Source organism: Trichosurus vulpecula, chromosome 1 (assembly GCF_011100635.1).
Source record: "Trichosurus vulpecula isolate mTriVul1 chromosome 1, mTriVul1.pri, whole genome shotgun sequence".
NCBI classification, from domain to species: Eukaryota; Metazoa; Chordata; class Mammalia; order Diprotodontia; family Phalangeridae; genus Trichosurus; species Trichosurus vulpecula.
Window position 1 is genome coordinate 467,646,097 of NC_050573.1, and position 27,009 is coordinate 467,673,105.

A 27,009-nucleotide genomic window follows, 5' to 3' on the forward strand; every position below is an offset into this window, starting at 1 on the left:
AATGCCAAATTGTGACATTTAAAAGACTGTTCAACTCAGAATATTTCAAATCCAAGCTCTGAGGTTTGGATATACCTTTGAAATGTCCTGTTACCTCTGTCCTGAGATTGGTAATAAGCTAGCTAATCCTCTGGAAAAAAAAACAGCACAAACATTCATTCAACATCCCACATACCTGCCAGGCCAATAACTGGTCTGGTTCTAGTTCAGCTGCTTTCTTGTAGGCCCCCTGTGCTTGATCAGGCTGTTCCAGTTCAGCTGCTGCCACTCCAATAAAAACCCAGGCATTGTAGTTGTTCTTCTCTTGCTTCAATACAGTCTGCTCCAAGACATAAAAGTAGTTCACTAAATCACATCAAATCCATCCAACGCCCAAAATACATGGACCGATTTAAGAGCCTAGAGTATTTTATACCATATATTTGGTTCTAAAATACATTCATGTAATTTTATCTGCCTTCAATTTGCCTTCTTGTCTATAACTGAACTAATGTTAAAATTGGTTTGAATTCCCTCAAGACTGATGTGAGGAAACTAGCCTGGAACTGAAAATTCACCGTAGAAAGTAAACCGAATAAAGACATTGAGAACTGATCAATTTCTTTTTAGAATGGAAAATTCCCCAAATACCACACAAGCTAGATTTAGTAAAATTCAATCTCTGAAAATTTAAAACAAGGTGAACTACCTAAAACTTCATCTTCATCCTCACATTTACTTAATTACAGATCTCATCTCATTCCAACCCACAAAATCCAGCTCTTCATCTGACAGTTCCCTTTGACCTATTCCACCATTATTTCTATTTACCATGATCCCAGACTTGTCCATACAATCTTCATTGGGTATATTTGTGCAGTGGTGTTAGTATTTTGCGGTGTATACCATTACCATGAAGATTTATTTTTCTGTTACCTCACAGAAGAATTTAAGGCAAGGATCACTGCCTTTACAAATGACAGTTACTAAAAGTAAGGCTGATCCACAGCAGAAAAAAAACCTCCCTAGCCTAGTAAATCGTGTGCTGGGGATTCAAATGCTAGTTCTCCAATTAATAACTGTGTGATCGTAGTCAAAATGCCTTAAGGCCTTAGTTTCTGCATTGGTAAAATGAAGGACAGTTAATTAGATGTTCTCAAAGGTCCCTCCTAGCTCTAATATTCTGGGTTTCTGTGAACTACTTATGTGTTACCTAGAAGAGATGATCCACAATTTCACAATTTTTACTGGTTACAACAGTTCATATTTTTGTCATCTATAAGACATCTCTAGCAACAATCTGCCCCTGGCACTAGTCTACTAAACAAGATCAATTACCATCAAGAAAGGATCATACCACCTACTGAAAAACACCCACACCAAGGATGGAAGAAATTACACAAATATGTGCCCTGGAGATCGACAGAATCATAGCAAATGTGTTATGGTGAAATCATTTTCAGTATTAGATATTCATATAGTTTCAGATTCATCTGCATTCCCAATGCTACATAAGATGGATAGGCTTTTCAAATTAAATACTTCCCAGTCTGATTTTTTTTTGAGCTAAACATGACTATTTTAAATTGCAGGCTACTTGGTGATGCTGTATAAATATCCTAAATAGTACGGAGTATAATGCTAAAGTAAATAATTAATAAAACACCTATTGGCATGTATTAATGTAAAACTAATAAAGCATCTATGAGTATGTAATTTCATATGTATTTCAAGGAGCTGAGTTTCATCTTATCCTTTTACTAGTGCAGACTGCAATTCCCCTTTAACTTGGTAGATGGTCTTCAAACGTTCTAATGGCCAAAAACTTCATCATCCGAAGAGTAGACTGTTTGCAGGCTGTGCAAAACTGAGCTGGACTGGCTCATGGATAAAAAGCAAAATCTGTTCTCAGGCCCATGCTTTTAGACTTTCTAGCTCGATGCGATATTCTAGCATGCCAGTACTTCTGGCACAGCCTTTAAAATCAAGAATTACCACAAAGACACAATGAAGACTTTAGTGGAGATGTTCTAGAAAAATTCAAATTACCTATATATTAAATTCTGATATCTGGTTTTGCAAGATAATGAACTAGGTGGTAGGGTTAGAAAGATGAGAAGACATAATCCCTACCCCCATTAAGGAGTTTATAATCTTGGAGCAGCTGGGTGGTGCAGAGGATAGAGTACTAGGTCTGGAGTCAAGATGACCTGAGTTCTAATATGGTCTCAGACACTTACTAGCTGTGTGAACTTGCCTCAGTTTCATCATTTGTAAAATGGAGATTAAAAACAGCACCTACCGGGGGGGGAAGGATAATGGGAAGAAATTGGGGAGAAAATTTGTAACTTAAAATCTTGTGGAAATCAATGTTGAAAACTAAAATATTAAATAATAAAATACGGGGAAAAAAAGCACCTACCTCCCAAGGTGGTTCTGAGGCTCAAATGACATAATAATTGTAAAGTGCCTTGCTGATAGTATATGCTATATAAATGTTAGCAATATTATGAACTATTATTAATCTTGTAGAAAAGATATGCAGACAGATAACTTAAAATGAAAAGAAAAATGTGATAAATGCAAAGGAAAAGAAACAAAAAACAGCAAAATAAGGAGATATTTCCTGTAAGAGTGAGGGAAAGAAGATCAGAACATGCTTCATGGAGATGATGCTTAAGGTATCCCTTGAAAGCAGAAAATGGGAGAGAGACTATTCTAAGCATGAGTGATGGTGACTTTTGTTGCTATTCCTTCATTTCAACCATATCCAACTCTTTGTGATACAATTTGGGGTTTTCTTGGCAAAGATACTACAGTGGTTTGCAATTTCCTTCTCCAGCTCATTTTACAAATGAGAAAACTGAAGCAAACAGGGTTGAGTGACTTGACCAGGGTCACACAGGTAGTGAGTGTCCAAGGCCAGGTTTGAACTCATGAAGATGAATCTTTCTGACTCCAGGACTGCCACTGTATCCACTGTACCACCTAGCTTCCCAATGGTGACTAGTCCAGTCTGACTGGAACACAAAAAATACATAATGGAGAATAACACACAATAAGGCCAAAAAGTAGGATGGAACCTGAATGTGAAAGCCCTTGAATGCCAGAGTAACAAAGATGTACTTTATTCTGTAAGCAAGAGGGAGCCATTTGAATTTTTATTACCAGAAAAAAACATTATCCTGGGCAATATCCCTTGTGGAGATGTGACCTGGCAACTTCCTCAGCTGCCACACACAGCTCCTGAAGACCTGGAAAACAAAAGTTCTTGCCACTAAAGTCCTGAGCACCATCAAACGGCTCAACATCCGAAATCAGTGTGGTTTTATTAGTGGAAATGGCATTAAAGAAGATGTTTCACCATCTGCTTTGCTACTGCACTCTAAGGACTTGCAACTAATAGCTCCTATGTGTGTGTTGTCTCTCCCTGTTAGAATGGGAGTGTCTTGAGAGCAAAGACTGTTCTGCATTCTCTATTTGTATCCCCAGTACTTTGTACATAATAAGTGCTGAATAAATGCATTTTCATTCATTCATGAGTATAGAAGTATCAGTGTAAGGATTTGAGAGAAGATGAACTAGAGGTAAAACCAGTTAAGAAAGTAGTATAACAATTTAGGCAAGAAGGTAAGGTCTCAACTACGATATGATCAGAGAAGACAGGCAACAGGGCAAACAGATTTCTCTTTTACTATTTCATGAATTTTGGTTTGTCCAAGAACTGTAAATTTAACCTTACTACAATTAACTCAAAAGGACGATCTCAATCCTTTTTGTTGTTGCTATATAGCTATTTTCATTCTGATGTTATTTGATAAGATTTGGTTTATTCACGTGGAGATGCTTTAACTTTCACCACAGGGGTTATCAGGAGTATGTTCATCCAGATTAGAGTTAAAACATATAATTTTCATGTATCTGACTCGCCCTAATTTTCTATTTCTGGTCACCTCATATTCAGGTACTGAGTATCTGCAAATGAGTGGGTAACATATTAACTTGTTAGGAGAGTTAAGGTGAAAATCACTAATATGACAAGTGCAGAAGTTCTCTAGGCAAATGAAGATTTCTAGAAACTGTGATATTTGGAAAAACCTACAAAGCTAAAAACATACTACCATCACCTACCGTCCCACAAAGATAGTTCAAGAAGCCAATTGTGAGTAGGACACACCCTCAGAAATTTTAGGCCTTCTCTTCTAGGAACCTACCTCATCAATCTACCCTCAGTAACTGAAACAACGCCATAATTCTTCATTACCATCAAGGGTCCAAAGAAGCAAGAGCCACCATGCACCAGCATTCCTTCCCTATTACCTGCTCTTTCATCACTAGACTAAAAAAATGTCTTATCCTGGTTCCCAAAGCTAAGGCTCTAGGTGGAAGCTGCGTGACATCACAAAAATGTTATCTCATTTGAGTCTCACGACAACCCTAGGAGGTAGGTGCTGTTATTGTCCTCATTTTACAGGTGAGGAAACTGAGGTGGACAGAGGTTAAGTCACTTGTCTGGGGTCAGAGAACTCATAAGTATCTCAGGCATGATTAGATCTCTGGTCTTCCTGACTCCAAGTACAACAGTCTATCTACTGTTCCATACAGTTACTACGACTATAAAAAGGAAGCTGTGTCACACTCAGTATCTACTGGATACAAGTAATTTAGATTCCTAACTGCAGGGGCTATAACATGGCAATATGTTCATTCAACTGAATAAATTATTGCATGCAACAAAATCTTACATGTACCTTATTAAGTGAGGAAATGATCACATCTTCAAAGTCTATGAGCTCCTCCATTAGACCGTGAGCTCCTTAAGAGTATGGACTGTTTTTTGTCTTTTTTTATACACCCAGTACTTAGCATGGTGCCTTTAAGTGCCACAAGAGGCTCTTGAAAACCACTAGCTGACTGGGTTATCTTTTTTTTTTGGCAAATGGGCCGAACAGCTCTTCCCAAAAAAAAGTACAATATTTGAGCCATTTAAAAACCCAGATCAATTAGAAATTGAATGTAATAGCCAACTCTGATTTGGGCAAGGATATGTTTTACTATTTATCTCCAATCAAAATTAATCAACTTAATGATTATGTGTTTAGGCTATATCTAATCAGTTCATACGCGAACTCATAGATAGTGCCTGTAAATGAGTTGATAATATAACTCATTTTAACAAAATTGGAAGAGGTCTATTTACCTTACAATGTTTTAAAGCTTCCTTATATTCTTTGTTTCTTATTGCATCTCTGGCACTTTTCAATGCTGTCTTCACCTGCTTGTTTGACATCCTATTAACAAAAAGAAATGACATTACAGTAACATCCCACTTATCCAGAAGATAGATTTCCAGCAACTTTTACTTATATAATACAGCATGTCACTTGAAAGTAATTTTCAGGAATATTGGAACAAAGCAAAAATTCATGAACTTTGTCCTGCGAGCAAGAGATGAAACTGCTACCCTGACATTGTTATACATGAAATTAAGGTTAATGATTTAACAAATTTGGCTATTTGGTTTCCCCAGGCAGCCATTAATTTTATCAGTTATACTGCATGGCAACCAGAAATATGAAGAAATGTAGAAGTAAAAGGCAATTCATCTTATACACCCATGCTCTATGAAAGCAGAGCTTACTAAACATGGTTTAGCTTTTTCTTGATAATTCAGTCATCATTATGAACTTTAATTATACAAAATTATTGTCAGTTTACCAAGGTGTGTAAGAGACTGCTTGTTTTCATGTTCAACTGCTGTTCTTTTTTAGTTACCAAGCAAGGAAAGAGAAATAATCATGAAATCACGGGATTTCCTAGTCGAAAAAGAACTCAGCAGCCAATTACAAATAACTGTACTTTTACCACACCTAAAAGGAATCTTCACTATACTATACCCAAAACAAAGTTAATCAGAGGCCAGAAGAATTACATTTTAAGAAGCTTCCCATCAAAAATGGTTGAGATTCAAAGGAATTTTAAAAAGGGGTAACATTTGGTATAGAAATAGGCATGGGAAATCAAAAAGGTAAGGATTTATTGCATTTAATGAGAAAATTCTTCCTCAAAATCCTTTATCTGCTTAGCTAAAATTTCCCCCCCACACACACACATTTTAGGCTCTAAACCCTTAAAAAATAACTGCCAATCTCTCATCTGCATAAATTCCTCAGGGAGAAATATTGAAGCAAAGCTAGAGATAAATTGTGACTTTCCTAAGGGATTAAACACACAGAGAGAACTTACCACATAACTAAGACTTAAGTCATAAGATATATTACCAAATTAATTGAAATAGATTTTAATTTGTCATAACTGAGCTTGGAGATTTGCACTTCTATTTTAGCAACTATACCCAAGGAACTTCACAGCTTTATATGAAGGAAAGAAGTGTAATTTGAGGAAATAACTTGAAGCCAAAAAAGAAAGCAGGATTCACGTGTTGTTATTTTTCAATTCATCATCCTTACCATAAAGCTGAGTTTTAAAGTGCTTGGAATACATCTCTGTCTTTGGCCTGGTTCTGGCTGATATTATATCAACAAGTTGGATGAAAGTATGGATGATATGCTTATCAAAAATGTAAAGAAAAAAACTAAGGAGTGGAGGGAATAACTAATACATGGAATGGCAGATTGAGTGTCAGAACATCTTAACAAAGCTAAAATTCAAAGATGAAATTTAACAGGGATAAATTTACAGGCCTAAGCCTAGGTTTACTTCTACACTGGTTACAGTATAGAGAGTAAATCAATCAATCAACAGGCACTTACTAAGCAGCGACAATGAATCTTAGTACTACATTAAGCATTGGGAATGCAAAGACAAAAAGTGAACCGGTCCCCATTCTCAAAGAGATTAAATTCTATCAGGGAAGACAACACATACATGTAATTCTATTCAGAATAACTGGAAGGTTGTCTGAGGAAGGAGGGCACCAACATTTGGGGAGAACGGATAATGAAAAAGTAATATTTCAGCTGACTCATGAAAAATGGGATTGTACCAGGCAGAGAGAGAGAGAGAAAATGCAATATTTCTGGCACGGAGCCTGCCATGCAAAGGCACAATGACAGGAAAGGAAGTGTCATAAGTGAAAAGAAACAGCAAGAATCTAGAACATGGAAAGGGGGAATGATGTATAATCAAACTAGAAAGATAGGGTGAGGCTAGACTGAAAAGAACTCTAAAGGTGAAGTTTATATTATCCTAAAGGCAATTCATGGGTCAAAAGATGTGGCTAAAAAGCATAGACCAATAAGCTAATGTAATCTTAGGTGACAGCATTCAGACTGAATTTCGCCAAATTGAATCCCATCAGACAAAAACAGTACAGAGGAATCACCACTAAACTTATCAGAAGATATGGTCTAAATCCTAGTTTAACCTCTCCAAACCTCAATGTTCTCATGTGTAAAATGGGGATCAGAGTACCTGGCTAGCAAAGATGTTAGCAGTCACTTAGTTCAGATGAGAAAACAGGTTCATAAAGTAACTTGCTCAAGGTCATACATGCAGTAAGCTGCAGACAGGATTTGACCCCAGATCCTCTGACTCAGATTTTTGTTTATTTCTACTACAATGCATAACTTCCCAAAATAAGTTCTTAATACACTGGAAGGTACAGTTCTTATGTAAATGTGAATTGTTATTACTGTAACTATTTCTGAATATCGTACTGTAGGAGGGCCACTGAAAAGTTAAAAAGTCATCCTGAGGATGATTTCTTGAGGGGAAAGACATTAAGCCACAAACAACATCAGCTGGAGAAACTAAGAACAGTTACCATGGAGAAGGGGGCAGGCCCAAACAGCTGTGCTCAGATAGTAAAGGATTGTCAGGTGGAAAAGGGATTAGCTTCATTATGTTTGGCCCAGAAGACAAAACAAAACAATAGGCAGATTTTTAAAGAGCTGCAAATTTTGGCTTCATAACAAAGCTGGTGAAAAACAGAAAGGGTTGATTCTATAGTACAAAGTTCTCCATAATTTCAAGGAAAGACCTTAAAGCCATGTACTAGACATTTTAGAAATCAAATTCACACTTAGGATAAGGGCTAGAGTTGGATGAAATTACTTAAGATTCTTCCACCTCGGAAATGTGAACTAATCCAACCACTCTGGAGAGGAATTTGGAACTATGCCCAAAGGGCAACAAAACTGTGCATACCCTTTGACCCAGCAATACCTAGGTCCGTATCCCAAAGAGACCATAAAAACGGAAAAGGACCCACATGCACAAAAATATTTATAGCAGCTCTTTTTGTGGTGGCAAAGAACTGGAAATTGAGGGGATGTCCATCAATTGGGGAATGACTGAACAAGCTGTAGTATATGAATGTAATGGAATACTATCGTGCTATAAGAAATGATGAGCAGGCAGCCTTCAGAAAAACCTGGAAAGACTTATATGAACTGCTGCTGAGTGAAGGGAACAGAACCAGGAGAACACTGGACACAGTAACAGCCACAGTGTGTGAGGACTAACTTTGATTGACTTAGCTCCTCAGCAATGCAAGGACCTAAGACAACTCCAAAAGACTCATAATGGAAAATGCCATCCACATCCAGAGAAAGAACTTTGGAGTCAGAATGCAGCTGGAAGCATACTACTTGCTATCCTTTTCTTTTGTTGTTTTGTTTTGCTTCTTCTTTCTCATGGTTCCTCCCATTAGTTCTAATTTTTATATGTTTAATATGAATGTGTAAGTAGAGCCTCTATCAGATTGCATTCCATCTTGGGAAAGGGGAAAGAGCAGGAGGGAAAGTAAATTTAAAACTCGGGCGGTGGAGCGAAGATGGTAGCTGGAAAGCAGGGACTTGCATGACCCACCCCCCGCCCAGGTCCCTCCAAACACCTATAAAAATGGCTCTGAACAAATTCTAGAACAGCAGAACCCACAAAATAGCAGAGGGAAGCAGGGCTCCAGCCCAGGACAGCCTGGATGGTCACGGGGTGAGGTCTATCGCACAGAGCTGGGAGAGGAGAAGAGCAGAGCCCAGCATGGGCTGCGCCTAGACCAACCAGACCGGGAGCGGGGCAGAACAGGCTCTAGAGCCCTGAATCAGTGAGCTGTGGCAGTTACCAGACTTCTCAACCCACAAACACCAAAGACAACAGAGAAGGTTAGTGGGAAAAACTGCAGGGGACAGAGTGAAAGGAGTTCTTCTTTGGCCACTGCCCCTGGGGCAGCAGAGGTGATGCAGCTCTGAGGCTGATTCCGGAGCTACAGCTGCAGTTGCTTCCAACCCCAGGCCCACCTGGTGGGAGGAATTAAGTAGTGGATTAGAGTGGGAGTGCAAAGCCAGCTTAGATCTGAGTCAGGTCCAGGTTGACGGTTCTTGGGGGAGGAGCAGCGCTGATGTGACAGAGCTTGCTGTGCAGAAATAGCTCTGAAAACAACAGCGCAGTCCCTCAAGCTTGGGACAAAGTACTCTATACTCTACAAGCAGTCATAACCCCACGAAAAACTCAAGGGTCAAGTTAAGTTGGCTGGGAACATGGCCAGGCAGCGAAAACATACCCAGATTCAGTCTCAGACTTTGGAATCTTTCTTTGGTGACAAAGAAGACCAAAACATACAGGCAGAAGAAGTCAACATAGTAGAGCCTATATCAAAAGCTTCCAAGAAAAACATGAACTGGTCTCAGGCCATGGAAGAGCTCAAAAAGGATTTGGAAAAGCAAGTTAGAGAAGTAGAGGAAAAATTGGGAAGAGAAATCAGAGTGATGCAGGAAAACCATGAAAAACAAGTCAATGACTTGCTAAAGGAGACCCCAAAAATACTGAAGAAAGTAACACCTTAAAAAATAGACTAACTCAAATGGCAAAAGAGCTCCAAAAAGCCAATGAGGAGAAGAATGCCTTGAAAGGCAGAATTAGCCAAATGGAAAAGGAGGTCCAAAAGACCACTGAAGAAAACACTACCTTAAAAATTAGATTGGAGATAGTAGAAGCTAGTGACTTTGTGAGAAATCAAGATATTATAAAACAGAACCAAAGGAATGAAAAAATGGAAGACTGTGAAATATCTCATTGGAAAAAGCACTGACCTGGAAAATAGATCCAGGAGAGATAATTTAAAAATTATTGGACTACCTGAAAGCCATGATCAAAAAAACAGCCTAGATGTTATCTTTCAAGAAATTATCAAGGAGAACTGCCCTGATATTCTAGAGCCAGAGGGTAAAATGAATCCACAGATCGCTTCCTCAAAAAGATCCCAAAGAAAACTCCTAGGAATATTGTTGCCAAATTCCAGAGCTCCCAGATCAAGGAAAATACTGCAAGCTGCCAGAAAGAAACAATATGAGTACTGTGGAAACACAATCAGGATAACACAAGATCTAACAGCTTCTACATTAAGGGTTCGAAGGGCGTGGAATATGATATTCCAGAGGTCAATGGAGCTAGGATTAAAACCAAGAATCACTTACCCAGCAAAACTGAGTATGGTGCTCCAAGGCAAAATATGGACTTTCAATAAAATGGAGGACTTTCAAGGTTTCTCAGTGAAAAGACCAGAGCTCAATAGAAAATTTGACTTTCAAACACAACAATCAAGAGAAGCATGAAAAGGTAAACAAGAAAGAAATCATAAGGGATTTACTAAAATTAGACTGTTTTGTTTACATTCCTACATGAAAAGGTGATGTATGTAATTCATGAGACCTCAGTATTAGCGTAGCTGAAGGGAATAAACATACATACATTCATATACATATATGTACATATATGCATATAGACAGAGGGCACAGGGTGAGTTAATATGAAGGGATGATGTCTAAAACATAAAATCAAATTAAGGTATGAGAAAGGAATATATTGAGAGAGGGAGAAAGGGAGAGATAGAAGGGGTAAATAAGCTCACATAAAAGTAGCAAGAAAAAGCAGTTCTGTAGGAAGGGAAGAAGGGGCAGGTGAGGGGAAATGAGTGAATCTTGCTCTCATTGGATTTGACCTGAGAAGGGAATAACATACACACTCAATTGGGTATCTTACCCCACAGGAAAGAAGGAGGAAGGAGATAAAAAAAGGGGGGATGATAGAAGAGAGGGCAGATGGGGGAGGAGGTAGTCAAAAACAAACACTTTTGAAAAGGCACAGGGTCAAGGGAGAAAATTCAATAAAGAGAGATAGGATAGAAGGAACAAAATATAGTTAGTCTTTCACAACATGAGTATTGTGGAAGGGTTTTACATAATGATATGCATGTGGCCTGTGTTGAATCGCTTACCTTCTTAGGGAGGGTGGGTGGGGAGGGAAGAGGGGAGAGAATTTGGAACTCAAAGTTTTAAAAACAGATGTTAAAAAAAAAAGTTTCTGCATGCAACTAGGAAATAAAATATAGAGACAATGGGGCATAGAAATTTACCTTGCCCTACAAGAAAGGAAGGGAAAAGGGGATGAGTGGGGAGTGGGATGACAGAAGGGAGGGCTGACTGGGGAATGGGACAACCAGAACATATGCCATCTTGGAGTGGGGGGGAGGGTAGAAATGGGGAGAAAATTTGTAATTCAAACTCTTGTGAAAAATCAATGCTGAAAACTAAAAATATTAAATAAATTAAATTTAAAAGAAAGAAAAGAAAAAAGAAAATGTAAAACTCAAAATCTTATGGAAGTGAATGCTGAAAACTAAAAATAAATAAATTACACTTAAAAAAATTCTTCCACCTCTAGAAATTATTTGATTCTCTGATATATTTTTCTGTTACCAAAACAGAGGCTTTACATCTATAATAACTTTTAAAAATTGCACACATTTCCATTTTGTTCCAATCTTCCACCTCTCCCCTCCAAAAATTCCCAATTACAGAGATAAATAAACTCAGAGCCTAGACTACCCAGGACCAGCATGTTACCTACAAAAATCCTAGGCTGACATACACTATCATCCTATTTTAAGAGATTTAAATATCTTTTCTCTAAAGAATTCAACACATGAAACAGTTCATCTGCTTCAAAAAATGAGCATTTTATCCCCATCAATAGAATCAATTTCATTATCTACCACCAATGATAATGCCTTGGATTTATCTAGTGTCTATCCTTCAACATTTCATATACATTTAAGTTATTTATCTTTAAAACATGCTTGGGAGGTGAACTGGAATGCTCTGTATCATTCCAAATTTGGCACATGCGTAAGATGAAGGCAGCAGGGTGGCTCATTGGATAGACTGCTAGGCCCAGAGACAGGAAAACCTGAGTTCAAATCCAGCTTCAGACACTTGTTAGCTGTGTGACCTTAGGCAAGTCACTTATTTATTTCCTTCACTGGCATTTCAGATAAAGAAAATGCATGCTTACACATGAAAGGAAGCAAGGCTAAAAGTTCAAAAAAGCTTTTCCAGTAATTTTAACAACAAAAAGAAAACTCAATTTGGAATGTAGGAAATTTATTCTTAATTTTAAAATACATTAAAAGCCTTAACTTTTAACATTCTATAAGTTATCTAAATTCATCATTCTGCTCTAATAATTTTTAATCCATCACAAACCATATTTGTTTCCCAGCAAATAAATTTCAGTTTAGTATTAAAAATGAAATTTTATCTTTTCATGGCCTACTCACTTGAAATCTAGTCTCCCAGTGAAGCTGGGAGAAGAGTTAAGCAGAAACAAAAGAGCAGCAGTATTAATAAAGTAAAAAAATTAAACTATTAGGCCAGTTAAGTCTTTCTTACCTCCTTATATTCAAGAAGAGGTGTCAAAGCAATTGAGGAGAGAACCTCTAAAGGTAGAAGAACCAAAACCAAGAAAGCAATCCTCCACTTAACGTAAGGTACTAACAAAAGTTGAAGTTAAAAAGATTTACTATGTAAATCACTTGCCTGCAATCTGGATTTAATGCTATTTACAATGCAAGCATGAGAGTTTTTGATGGCTACAACCAGACATACAATTTTTAAAAATATGACTTCGGTAATTTTTGCAGCATGATCTTACCTGACAATTTTCTTGACTTAAATTTATAAGTGCAGTTATCAGATACTTTTTTTTAAAGGATTACAAATCTTGATTGGAGAGGCCAGTAAATTTTAATGTTAAATTCACACTAAAATGTCTTCAAGCTGAAGAATCCTTTGGTAAAAATAGCTGAAAACTAAGAAAAATAATCATTGTTATTTTAGATTTTTCTGATAAATAGTATTGAATATTTGGTAAATGGGAAGGAAGAAAAAAATGACAAAATGAAAGGGGTCATTTTAAAAGGCCCAGCTTTTAAAATTAACAAACGAACCCCAAAACCAATTTCTGTTGATTCTTACTCTGACAGGTTTCTTGTATTCATCCTTTCCTTTCCATTTCTCCTCCCACCACCCACTGAAAGAACTTGGTCTCTGCCCTTCTCCAGTGTATTCTACATATGTCTGTCAAACTAATATACTTGATACAGAGTCTTGATTGTTCTCCTGCCTAAAAAGGTTCAATAGCTCCCTACTACCTATGTGGATAAAGTATAAACTTCTTAGTCTAGCAAAGTCTTCTATAATCTAGCTCTAACTTTCTTCTGCCACCTTGCAGTAAACATAGTACCTATCTCCTACAATCAAGCCAAGCTGACCAACCAGTCATTTTTTACCATGTGCTTTCTCATTTCCATACCACCCCATCTCCTTGAAATGCCCTACTGACTCCAACTCCTGAAATCCTACCCCTTCCCTTAAAAGACAAACTCAAATTCTTTCTCTGATGTCACTAAACAAAAATAACCCACCCTTTTCTGAATGTTCATACTTTATACTTCTCTTAAATATCATAGAAGACAGAATGGTATAGTGGAAACACTGGTTTGGGAGTGAAATGCTCTATTACTTACTACCATGTGACTTTGGGAAGTTCACTTAAACTCTCTGCCACATAGCTGCCTCATCTCAAAAAGCTGGCATTCACACAGAGCTTTAAGGTTTGTAACATGCTTTGCCTCATCTCTAAAATGAAGGCAGATAGATGATATCTAAGTTGCCTTCTGGTTCTAAATCTCATTCCCTTCTACTTGTATTTCAATTTGTATTATGCAGTCATTTGTGTTTATCTCTTCTCTGCCCTACGTAATAAGTTTCTTGAAGGCAGTGAAGATGCTTTATTCACCTTTAGCCTTCAGAAGCAGGAAGACCTGGGTCTGAATCCCACCTCAATCACCAAATATGTGACTCCAAAGAGGAAGTTACTTAACCGTTCTCAGCCTCAGTTTACTCAATTCTAAAATGGGCAAAATTATGACACCTACTTTAAAAGGCTGCTATGAGAGACAAATGCAAATACCTGCAAAATGTTTGCAGACTTTGAAGCACAATATATGCTATTTAAAAGCAGGATCTTTCTCACTGCCAACCAAGCCCAAAACTGTGCACTGATTAGGCAAGCAATAACTGTTTGCCAAATGACCTTCCCTATATTTAGATAGTATCAAATCTTTAAAAGGATACAAAAGAAACAACCAATAAATACTGAGTGTCTAATTTCATGTTGTAGTGGGCTCCAAAAAGTAACAGGGTATAGTGGACAGATTACTAGGCTTGCAATGCAGAAGGACCCAGGTTCAAATTCTGTCTCACACCTTTTGTGACTTGACCTCTCTGGATGTGTTTCCTCATCTCTAAAATGAAGATAATAATAACCGTAGTACTTATATTCTCTGGGTGGTTGCGAGGATGAAACAAGATCATGTATTTATAAAATACTATAGGCACCATATGCCACTTATTACTGTTGTTAGGTGATAAAAAAAAAAAGACATAAACCCAAGAAGCTGCTGTCAGTGGCTATGGCGCCTAAATGGCCAGAGATGGCCCAATGCTGCAGAGAGTAAAAAGTGAAAAGACTATACGGGCCAGGTGGGAGAGTAAATGATAGCTCCATTCATTATGCAAAGGGAAAGGGCTTATATACCTTTTTAGGCAAGCAGATCAACAAATTCACATGCAAGACATTTGTTATAATGCATGACTTCCTCATGCTTAGTTCCCCTTTTGCCATAAACAGTATTGTGTTAATAGCCCACAGGTGGTATTTAGCACGTGTGTGCTGTGGGGGTTTTGGAGAGAGCACGTGTATGTGGAGGAAGCTTTGAAGAGAGCATGTGTGTGTCGAGGCGGGGTTTGGAGAGCCCACATGCTGAGTTATCAGCCCAAGGGCAAGAACAGGCCTCAGGGAAAACCTAGCTAGTATCTTATCCCAGAATGGACTTTCTCAGAGCTGGCCCTCTACAGGAAGCTTCCTATCTAAAGGCATAAAACACATGTGAAACCACTTTAGAATAATAAAATATTGTGGTACTTAGAGAAGAGATCTCTGTAGGCTAGAATAAACATAAAAGGGCTTCATGGAGAGGAAAGAGCTCAACTATGCCCAGGAAAATTAATTTATTTTTTCACAGAGAAGGATGAAGAACAGTCCAGGGGGCAAATGATTATGAACAGAAGCAGTAAAGTATATAAAAGACAGTGAGAAAACCAGCCTAACTATAAAGAAGATGTAGACAAATTATAGAGGGTCTCAAAAGTCAGACAACAAAAGTTTGAACTTCATGTAATAGACAACAGTGAAACTGCACAGAAGTTCTTACACAGGTAAGAATGTAAAGTCCTATAAAAGGCACACTGCCCTTCAAAAGACTTCTTTACTGATGACCTAAAATATTTAGCAACCTTTCACATCAATGAAGTTTCTTAGTCTATAAACTAAATGTCTCATGTTCTGGACTAAGCCTACTGTTCTTTTCTTCCTAATCTCTTTCTTCATTTAATTCAAAAAAGTATTCAACCTACCACTCTCTGGCTCTCAACTAAATGGTTCCCCAGAGTATTGTCTTCCTATTCAACATTTTCCTAGAGCTCTTTGTCTGGACATCTCCTTTGTCCCTACTTGTACTATATGTAGGTCTTCATGTTCTCTTTCTCCAAGTAAAATATTATATTATGTTTAAGGATAAGGGCTATGCAATTTTTTAATCTTTGTGCCTCTGGTCCAGTGCTTCATACATATAGTCACTGAATGAATAAGAACTGATTAAGCACCCCAAGCTGAGTCAGATAAGTCTTCCTGACTCCAGGCCAGGCCCTTTATCCATCATACCACCTAGGTGCCCTGTAGTGTAATATACTTGCTTTTAGTTTATCTTCCAAGGTACTAGCTATTAAAATTTCCTTTATATGTAATTATCTTTCTTCCCTCCTTCTCAAATTATTTTAGGAGGATTATACTATCAAATCAGTGATTCTTTTTTTGGGGGGGGGGAGGGGTGAGAATCCTTCTATTAATATCTTTTTATTATTCAACTTTTTTCCATTTTTATTGGTTATCTTTTGTTTTAACATAATCTTTATTTCCAAATACATCCCTCCTTTATTCAAAGAACTACTCCCCGTAAGGAAAGAAAATGAATGAGAAGGAAAAAAATTCAGCAAAACTAGTACATTAACCAATTCTGACAACACCGAAAATGTTCCATGCTCAAAGTCCCTCATATCTGTAAAGGAGGAATGGATGTGCGTTTTTTTCCCATCTCTTCTTTAGAGCTAAGCTTGGGCATTACAATTATAGAACCTTCAGTTTTGATTTAATTTTGGTTCTTTCCATTTATATGGTTATAATCATTGAGTATATTATGTTCCCTCTTCAGGTAATTTCATTTTGTATTAGTTCATTCTATTACATTCTCACACCAAAATGGCCTTACCCTCTCCCCAGACAAGGAATGACCACTTTTTCCCAGATCTTTGCTACTACAAAAAATGCTGCTGTAAATATCCTGGCAAAGAGAGGATTTTGATCTTTGATCTCCTTGGGGACTATGCCTAACAGTGGGATTCTGGATCAAAGACTACAGATATATTAATCACCTTCCTAGCATAACTCTAAAATGCGTTCCGGAAGGATCAGACCAAGTCATAGCTCCACCAACAGGAAACTAGTGTGGTTCTTTCCATAGTCCCTTCAACATTGACTATTCCCATCTTTCATCTTCACCAATTTTGTGGGTCTAAGTTGAAACTTCAGAGTTGCATTTCTCTTTTTATTAGTATAAAACAGTAAATCTTTTACAAATTAAAGCAGTTACCATTTGCAAAGCACTCTCCTGGCTGCAGGGAACACAGACAAAAACAAAATAGTCTTGCAGTCAAAGAGCTTATATTCTGCTAAGAACACAAAACATGTATGGAGTGAATAAATAAAAGATAATTTTAGGAAGGAGAGAAGACTAACAACTCAGGGAATCAGAAAAAGTTTCATGAAGAAGTTAGGCTGAGTCTTAAAAGAAGTCAATGACTATAAGAAACAGAAACAAGGAGGGAAAACACTTTAGCCATGGAGGTCAGCTGCCTCCACAAAGAAACAGAAATGGGAGACAGATAGTCAAGTGTGGGTACCAACTAAAAGGCCAATGTGGCTAGAAGAAAAAAATGCATGAACAAATGAAGTAATGAATTAATTCTGTAAAGGTACACTGGAGGCAGATTATTAGAGGGCTTTAAATAATAGGCTGAGGAGTTAGCATTTTCTCCTAGAAGCAACAAGGAGCCACTAAACATTCTGAGCTGACAATAATATGGTGATACCCACACCTCAGAACTATAGCTTTGGCAGCAGGGCAGAGGAAGGAGTAGAGACAAAGAAGACTGGAAGGAGGGAAATCAACCAGGAGGTAATACAATAGTCTGAATGAGAGGTTATGACCACCTGGACTACTGTAGCAATGGCCATTAAGTACAGTTAAGATGTAAATAAAAATAATAATAATAGCTAATATTTATATAGCACTTACAATGTGCCAGGCACTGTGCTAAGCACTTTACATTTATCTCATTTGATCCTCACAACAACCCTGAGAGGGAGGTACCGATACTATACCTATTTTGTAGATGAGGAAATTGAGGCAAATAAAGATTAGGTGACTTACAGAGTCACACAGTTACTACGTATTTGGGGCAGGTTCAAACCCGTCATTCTAAAGTCATTCCTAGTCCTACACAATAGCCTCTACACCAATGGTCTATAAAGGTAGAATCAATCAGAATTAATAATCAATTAGATGTGGAGTTTGAGGGAGAGAAAAGAGGCAAGACCGACTCCAACATTGATATGAAGGGGAAGTATTTGATTCTAGCCAGCACAATGAGAGCCCTGGCGACACACCACCAAAATACAAATCCCTCCACTCAAGGAACTTACAGTCTATAAAGAGACACAACATCGTATCTTTAAACCTTTTTGCTGAAATGTAAAGATCAAACCATCAAACCATCATTAGGTAACATTGGGATTATGTGCTTACCTTTGGACCACTATCATCACTTCTATCTTTTATCTTGCTGGACAGAACTTCAGACAGCATTTCATCCATCCTTCATCTAGTTAAAGGGAACAAATAAGACATGAGATTCAAGATCCTGAAACAGAAAATTTCAAATTTTCTTTAAAAAATGATCAAATTAGCTGATTCCCTAACTGAGAGCAGCTGAACAATTAAAGCTTGTTAAGAGAGAAGAGACATAAGGGCTAAGGTCAGCCAGACTTCACCATTAAGCCTCAGCCTCCTCCTCACCCTAGAACATAACTCTGCCCTCCAGCCTCCTTTTCCTCATGGTGAGCTACCCTCCAGCCAACCAAACATCACTGCTCTCTGGGCTCTGCTTTTGATTCTCAGAATTTTTCCACCATGCCCCTGCGTGGGGACCTGCTCTGAGGAAGCAGGGAGTCTGGGGTTTTTTTTTTGCTTGTACTTTTCCCTCCAGGACTAAGCATGTACCTGACACATAGTAAGCACTTAATAAATGCTGGCCATTGACTTCAAAAGTATGCCAAAGATTTAGTCAATGACCCATAGGGTGGAAAATGACATAAACAACTGATCAAGCTATACTTATTTTATTTTTAATCTAAGACTTAATAACTTAACTCATACTTGGGCAGCATGATGCAATGGAAAGAATTCTGCATTTGGAATCAGATGACTCCTGGCTAGATTAGAATACTGGCTCTGCCACTTATCACCTGGGTAAATTTGGGCAAATCACTTTGCCAGTCTGTTTTCTCATTTGCAAAATGAGAGGGTTAGTACTAGATGACCACTGAGGTCTCCTACAGTTCAAAATCTAAGATCACATATATACCCAGAAATTATCAATCTTCTCCCACTGTATTCAGTTCAATTTAATAAGTACCTATTAGTATCTACTATGTGCCAGGCAGTCTGCTATATGCCAAAGACAAAAACAAAAACAAGTTTCTGCCCTTGCGTCAAGAAACAGAGAAAAACAAAAGTAAATAAAGTAAATAAAAATATGTACAAAGTAACTTGGGAGGGAAGAGGAGAGACACTAACACTGGGAGGATGTCAGTAAAGGGTCCTTACAACAGGTGGCATCCACGTTGTTCCTTACAGGGCCTGCAATCAGGAAGACCTGAGGTCCAATTTGGCTTCACACTTAATAGTTATCTGATTCTGGGCAAATCACTTAACCTGATTGTCTCAGTTTCCCCATCTATAAAATGGAGGTAATAACATCTACCTTTGAAGGTTGCTGAGAAGACCAAATAAGGTAATATTTGTAAAGTGCTTAGTGCACTGTCCCGCAAATAGAAAGCGCTATATAAGCGCTTATTCCCTTCCCTTACCCTCACAACTTTCTCCATATTCTAGTAGGAGCAGAAAGGGCAGATGAAAGCAGTAATGGAGGGTTAGATTTAGAAAGGGATAAACAGCAATAGGACGAAGGAAGGGGTAAAGTACTCTAAGGTAGGGAGCAGTGTGGACTACTAAAGTCAAACTACTTTAACTATAGTATAAAAATAACAAACGGAGAAAAGTGAGCCCAGAGTAGGAGTGATGGACTTGGAATGCAAGGAGGAGTAGATGAGTTTAAGACTTTACATTTATCCCTACTAAATGGTAACTCATTAGATTCTAGCCTGTAAAAGATCTTTCTGCATCCTGACTTTATCATTCAAAATGCTATCCATCCTAGCTTTCTTTCATCTATAAATTTGATATATAAGCAATCTATGCTCTCTTTCTCCTCACTTCCCCTTCTTGGCTCCCTTCTTCCCAAAAGAGATCTTTAATGATTCCCTAAGATGCTCAGTGCTTTCCCTCTAAGATGATCTCCAATTTACACTGGACATTGTGTGTGTAGTTATTTGTACGTTGTCTTCCCCTGATGCAGAGTAAAGTGAGCAAAACCAGGAGAACAATTTAATACAAACAATTCTGATAAACTTTAACAATTCTGACCAATGTAATGACCAACCATAATTCCAAAGGCCTGAACCTGAACTATGCTACCCATCTCCTGACAGAGAAGAGACAGATTCAAGATGAAGACTGAAACATCAATTTTTGAATATGGAAAATAAGGGAATCCATTTTATGTGACTATACATATTTGTTACAAGGGTTTTGTTTTTCTTTTAAATGGAAAGGGGAATGGAAAATGCTTGTTCAATGAAAAATAAAATGAAGAATTGAAAAAAAATACATATTGTCTTTCCCATTAGAATGTGAAATCATTCAAGGCAGGGAGCAGAGCTTAGCAACTGCCTAGTGCTTACATAGTAAGCATCTAATAAATGCTTAATGACTGAAAGACTAATAAAAATGTTAAAAATAACACAGGGCCAAGCCAACTTCCTAAAGACCTCCTTCCAAGTTGACTTGAAACATTAAGGACAACTCTTTGACATTAATCATTAAACTAGTTTTCAACCCACCTAGCTCCACCCACATTTCCCAACCTTATCCATAAGAATAGCATGAAACTGTCAAATTTTTGCTAAAATCCAAGTAATATATTATATATAACATAGAGAGTAATATATTATCTACAGAATTTTCCAAATCTAAGAGCCTGATAACCCTCTTGGGAGGGGAAGGAAATGAGAGTAATTTGGCAAAATCTGTTTTATTTTTAGTTTCTTACCTTTTATTTTAAATGTTTTATTGATATCTTTTATCTGAACATTACACTAATTTCCCATTCCTTCTTCCAGACAGACTGAACTGCCACCCCCTCCCCCACCTTGAGAAAAGATAAACAATTAAGCAAAGATATTATATACAGGGATCATGTCCTACCCAATCTGTTCTTGAAGCCATGTTCACTCTTGGTGAATACTGTTTCCTTTTCGATAGATTCACTAACCATCATCTAAATAAGTCAATTCAAAGTTCTGCCAGAAATTAAGAGTCTGGCTCAACAACAACTATTTTGTAGACTTTATTCTCATCTTTCTTGAAAATTGATGATTTCCCTTCTTGAGTCCTGCAATACCTCCCTTGTTCTCCACATCTCAAAAATCACTAACACCAGCTCAAAAATCATATCTGACAATTTTTTTTCAGTACATAAGCATGCAGTTCATCTGGGTCTGGTAACTTGGGACTCAGGGGCAGCTAGGTACTCTCTTACAATCTCCTTAATTATCTTTTCCTGCCTGTTAGTCATTTTTGTCTTTTTCAATCAAAGAACCTTAGTCTTAGTAGAGAAAAGAGTAGCAAAATTAGAATTAAGTAGTGCTGCTCTATCTTCTCATCATAGTACCAAAATCCTTAGGCAATCTTATACATTCTTAGATTTCCTTTTCAGCATCAGGTCATTCTAGGCATTAGTATCCTTCACATTATTTTTACAGATTTAGACAACCCAGGTCTTCTGATTCAGGTAGTATTGGAGCTACTAGGTAATACTAAGTAATATCAGAAGTATTAGGTGATACTTGGTAATATCAGATGGTGCAGGTAGTATCAGAAGCAGGATTTGAACATTCAGAGTCAATGCTATTCCTGCTGTACCATGCCTCCCTGATATTTGGGAACATTAGGTTTTAAAACAGCTGTTCAAAAGAATCTTTTTTTTTGTCTTTTGTGACCTTGGACAAAGTAATTTCTCTGAGAATCATTTACTCATCTGTAAAATGGGGTTAACAGCAACTCACAGAGTGTAATGGATAAAGAGCTGACTCAGAATCAGTAAGAGCTGGATTCACCACCCACCTCTGACACATACTGACTTTGCCAACGTGGGAAAGTCTCATTACTTTGCAGTACATTGCTAGAGGGAGTTTTCTCACCCAGGAACTTCTACATCAATGAAACGGATCACAGATTTAGGGTGAGGACTCCTACAAGTCAAGTCACAAGGCCTCACTTTCCAGATAAGGAATCTCAAGCCTACTGAAGTTAAGTGACTTGCCCAGAATCACACAGCTACCAAGTGTCTGGGACAAGATTTGAACCAGATCTTCATGATTTCCAGTCCAATACTACATCCAAATCACCAAGCTGCCCTACCCACCCCCCCAAAAAAAAATACTCTACCATTCCGTAATGAAATTGTTAATTAAACCTAAATGTGAACTATCCCCATTACTGAACATTTTAGAACTATTGGTAACTGGCACAATTTACAAGCTACATACCTGAGATTAAAATAAGGAGTCAGAAATGTCAGGGCTCTGCTTCCTTCTGCATCCTTCCAAGGAAGAAAGTTCAAGAAGGAGAGAAGCTGTATCAACAAGAGAATGACTTTCTGAACCAACGTCAGATAAGGAAACGTCACATAATAGCTCACGTTTGTGGGTACCGCGTTTTGCTCTCCCCACAACAACCCTGTGAGGCGGGGGGACGCCACATAATCAAACCCTTCTTCCCACGAAGGAGGAGGAGACGGTTTCTCCCGTGCCACCCTTACACCTGGGAAGATGAGGTTGTGCCCTGAAGCCCCCCATCACCCAGCCCCGGGAGGTGGGAGCGGCCCCGGGGGCAGGAGGGGAAGCCCAGTGGTCAGAGGGCCCCGCAGGGGCTGAAGACTGGGGCGGGGGGGAGGCCCCTCCAAGCCCTGCCCCATTCACCGCGGCTGGCAGGCTGCCCACGGCCACCTCAGCGAGTCCTCCCACAGCCGGCTCGCGCCTCTCCTGGGGTCAGAAGAGGGGAGACCCCGGGCCCTCTCTTTGGTCCCCTTCTACCGCAGACGGGCAGCCCCCTTAGAAGTCCCTAACCCAACCACCCCCCCCCAAGACCTCGATTCATTTTTTTCTACATGTACCTTACTCGAGCCGCCTTCTGCCCACGGGTCAGGGCGCATGCGTATTTCCTCAGGACAGGACCACGTGACCTCGCCCAGCCGCAGAAAGAGCAACTAGGGGCCGAGGGATGGGGGGGGAGGGGAGGACGGAACAAGCTCCCGGCCAAGTTACGTCGAGCGCCTGTGCGTCCCTTCGGCCTGCTGGGAGGTGTAGTTCTGCCCCTCCTCCTCTGCGCATCTTGAAGCAGCGCATTCAGAGGAAGTGTGCTTGAAGTAGCGGACCTGTTCCTCGAAAACAAGCCTAAGCGGTGCGCCGGCAGGAGCGCTTCCCGCTGTGTCCTGGGACTGAGAAAGGGAGGGTGAACCCTACGGCCCGGTGGGGCGATGCAATGGTGGTCAGTAGGTGTGGTCCTGATGGTGGCCACTTCTGCGGGTCCGGCTCCGGCCCCATGGGCAGGTAGCCTAGAGGAAAAAGCCGGCCCAGGGAGGCCCCCTCCCCAAACAGCCCGGGATCCCTCGGTACCGAATGTGGTGCTGGTGGTGAGCGATTCTTTCGTAAGTACGAGGTCGGGGAGAGAGGGCGCCCCTCCTCCCTCCCCTGCACAGCTGCTGGCGGAAGGGCGCCGCCTGCGTGCGGGCGGGCCAGGGAGGCACTTAGTGCACCAGGGACCCTGTGTAGCTGCCCCTACCGCACCGATCGGAAACCCCGAGAGCCTCCCTTAACCCTCACCCCCACTCGTGATCTCACTTTGCTGCAAACTAGGAAGTGTGCACAGCGTGGAAGGGAAGTGTCGGACCCTTTTAAACTGCATCCGCTCTTTGGGGGATGCTGTCAGGGTCTCGTGACATTTTGCTCCCTCACTCATTCAGGGGTATTAACTTTGCAAACGAATGGAACTGAAAAGTGAATTTCCCATTCACTTTAACTTCTAATGCTGGTGGTCTGTTTGAAAAATGATAAGCAGGATAATGATAAATGAAAGTCTCCTATACCCCCTCTCCCCCCTAACAACCATGCCCGTAGGACCTTCCTGTCCTCTAGTTAGATCGCTCTCGGCCCATTTTTAATTGGAAGGGCTTATGGTGGATTAAATCGACCTGTGTTTGACTCATGGTTCTGACACTTTCCACGTGGCCTTGTTTGGACAAGATGCTTTGCCTCTATAGCCCTCATCTGTAAAATGGGGGCTAAGGGGTATTCCACTTCTAAATCTATAATCCTTTAACGCAAATGAAGTCAACAAGCATTTATTAAGCATATACTATTTGCCAGGCACTGTGCTAAGTCTGGGGATACAAAGAAGGCAAAAACTAGTCACTGCTGTCGAGCTCGTACTCTAATGAAGGAGACAACGTGTGAACAGTTGGGTACAAAGATATACAGGATAAAGTGGAGGTAATCACAGGGAATGCACTAGGATTAAGGAAGATCCAGAACGGTTTCTTGCAGAAGATGAGCTTTTACCTGGGACGTGAAAGAACCCAGGGAGGGCCGGAGTTAGAGTGAGAACCCAGAGAATTCCAGGCTTGCAGACAGTCGATGAAAATACCCAGTGTCTGAAGACGAAGGTCTCGTTGAAGAAAGATCAAAGAAGAGAGTATCACTAGGTTGGAGAGTACGTGGAGGGACGTAAATGGAAAAAGACTGGAAAGGTATGAAGGGCCAGATAATGAAGGACTTTAAAAAACAAACCACTGATTTTAGTTTTGATCCTAGAGGTAATGGGGAACCATTGGACTTTATTGACTGGGGGAGTGACAGGGTCAGACCTGTTCTTTAGGAAGACTGCTTTGATTGAGTGGAAGATGGGATAGAATGGGGAGATGAAGCAAGGAGGACAACCACAAGGCTATTACAGTAGTCAAGGTAGGAACTGATGAGGGTTTGCACCAGGATAGTGATATTGTCAAAAGATGGGTCAAATAAATGAGTAACAACGGTAGTTTTTTTTTTTGTTTGAGGGATTGTATCTGAGTACATAAATACTTAACCATTACTCCAAAGATCTTTTTTTAAATAACTGCAAGACTTAAAACAAGCATGTTAGCTCTAAAAAGGTATTACGTGTAACTCTTTTAAGCCTTTCCCAATCTCTCAGCCAAAAAAATTCTGCCATGAAATCATCTTTATCTTTCCCCCTAAACCCATACCTCCTCCTAGCTTCCCTTTTTGTGTCAAGGGCACCATCATTCTTCTAGTCACCCATGTTCAAAACTGATGAATCATCTTCAGCTCTTTGTTCTCTCTCCATCACACTGTATATAATTAATGACTCTCAATAGCCATTGCTTCTATTGCCTTCTTTGTACCACTAGTTCAGGCCTTCATCATGCAGTAACCTAATTTATAACCCTGCCTCCTTCTGTCATGTCTCTCCAATCTATCTTTCACACAATTGCCAAGTCAAAATTCATTTTTTATTTTATTTTCAATATGGAATTCTCTCCCTCCCTGTTCTTTCTTCCTCACCAATTCAAAAGACAAGAAAAAAAATCCGTTATAAATATGTATACTCATGCAAAAAAAAAAATTCCCACATCAACCATGTTCAAAAAAAGAAAGAGAAGAAAATATGCTTCAACCTTTGCTCTAAAAATATGCTTCAGTCTACACCAGCTTTCTTTCTGGAATTGATAGCATACTTCATCACAAGTCCTTAGGGGTTGTGGTTGGTCATTGTGTTGAACTGGGCATGTAACTTAAAAAACTAGAAAAACATAAATTAAAAATTCCAATTAAACACCAAAATAGGAGTCCTGTAAATCAAAGGAGATATGAACAAAATTGAAAGTAAAAATACCACTAAACTAATAAATAAAACTAAGAGCTCTTTTTTTTCTAAAAACAAATGATAAAATAGATAAACCATCAGCTAACTTGATTTTCTTAAAAAGAATAAAACCTGGGGGTGGAGCCAAGATGGCAGCAGGAAAGTAGGCACTAGCGTGAGCTCCCCTGCCGAGTCCCTCCAAAAACCTATAAAAAATGGTTCTGAACCAATTCTAGAACTGCAGAACTCACAAAACAGCAGAGGGAAGCAGGGCTCCAGCCCAGGACAGCCTGGATGGTCTCTGGGTGAGGCCTATCCCACACAGAGCTGGGAGCTGGGAGCGGAGCGGAGCACAGCCCAGCATGAGCTGTGCGGACCAACCAGACCAGGAGCCGCTAGCGCCCTGAATCAGTGAGCTGCAGCAGTTACCAGACTTCTCAACCCACAAACACCAAAGACAACAGAGAAGGTTAGTGGGAAAAGCTGCGGGAGTGGAAGGAGTTTGCGGTTCAGCTACCAGCCCCAGGGGCAGCGGAGGTGGGGCAGCTACAGCTGCTGTTGCTTCTGGCCCCAGGCCCACCTGGTGGGAGGAATTAAGTGGCGATCAGAGCAGGAGTGCACAGCCTGCTGAAGATTTAAGCCCAGTCCGGGTTCTTGGGGAAGGAGCAGTGCTAGTGTGGCAGAGCAGGCACCTCCCCCCAAACGTGGAACATAGAACTCTTTAGTCTACAAGCAGTCATACCCCACTGAAAAACTCAGGGGTCAAGTTAGTTGGTTGGGAATATGGCCAGGCAGCGAAAACACACCCAGATTCAGTCGCAGACTTTGGATTCTTTCTTTGGTGACAAAGAAGACCAAAACATACAGCCAGAAGAAGTTAACAAAGTCAAAGAGCCTACAACAGAAGCCTCCAAGAAAAACATGAACTGGTCCCAGGCCATGGAAGAGCTCAAAAAGGATTTGGAAAAAAGCAAGTTAGAGAAGTAGAGGAAAAATTGGGAAGAGAAATGAGAAGGATGCAAGAAAACCATGAAAAACAAGTCAATGACTTGCTAAAGGAGACCCCAAAAAATAATGAAAAATACACTGAAGAAAACAACGCCTTAAAAAATAGACTAACTCAAATGGCAAAAGAGCTCCAAAAAGCCAATGAGGAGAAGAATGCCCTGAAAGGCAGAATTAGCCAAATGGAAAAGGAGGTCCAATGGAACACTGAAGAAAATACTACC

At 39.5% G+C, this 27,009-nt stretch overlaps 2 protein-coding genes across 5 annotated transcripts in view; one reads left to right on the forward strand and one right to left on the reverse strand.

Annotated features, from left to right (window-relative positions):
* TTC37 (tetratricopeptide repeat domain 37) overlaps window positions 1–23,249 on the reverse strand; it is a 122,014-nt gene extending 98,765 nt beyond the window's left edge. Inside the window, exons 1-7 of one of the 4 annotated variants that reach the window (XM_036767430.1) lie at window positions 23,031–23,249; window positions 22,405–22,490; window positions 18,263–18,338; window positions 14,546–14,582; window positions 12,931–13,087; window positions 5,180–5,270; window positions 176–319 (exon numbers count right to left, since the gene is read on the reverse strand). In XM_036767430.1, coding sequence (XP_036623325.1) covers window positions 176–319; window positions 5,180–5,269 — 234 coding nt within the window. In that variant the 5' untranslated portion in view covers window position 5,270; window positions 12,931–13,087; window positions 14,546–14,582; ... (1 more) ...; window positions 22,405–22,490; window positions 23,031–23,249. The remainder of the gene's footprint in view (window positions 1–175; window positions 320–5,179; window positions 5,271–12,930; window positions 13,088–14,545; window positions 14,583–18,262; window positions 18,339–22,404; window positions 22,491–23,030) is intronic. The other 3 variants (XM_036767420.1, XM_036767412.1, XM_036767403.1) reach the window with 3 other exon arrangements.
* The window catches only part of ARSK (arylsulfatase family member K), a 50,406-nt gene continuing 46,540 nt past the window's right edge, over window positions 23,144–27,009 (forward strand). Inside the window, exon 1 of the mRNA XM_036767441.1 lies at window positions 23,144–23,564. Coding sequence (XP_036623336.1) covers window positions 23,394–23,564 — 171 coding nt within the window. The 5' untranslated portion in view covers window positions 23,144–23,393. The remainder of the gene's footprint in view (window positions 23,565–27,009) is intronic.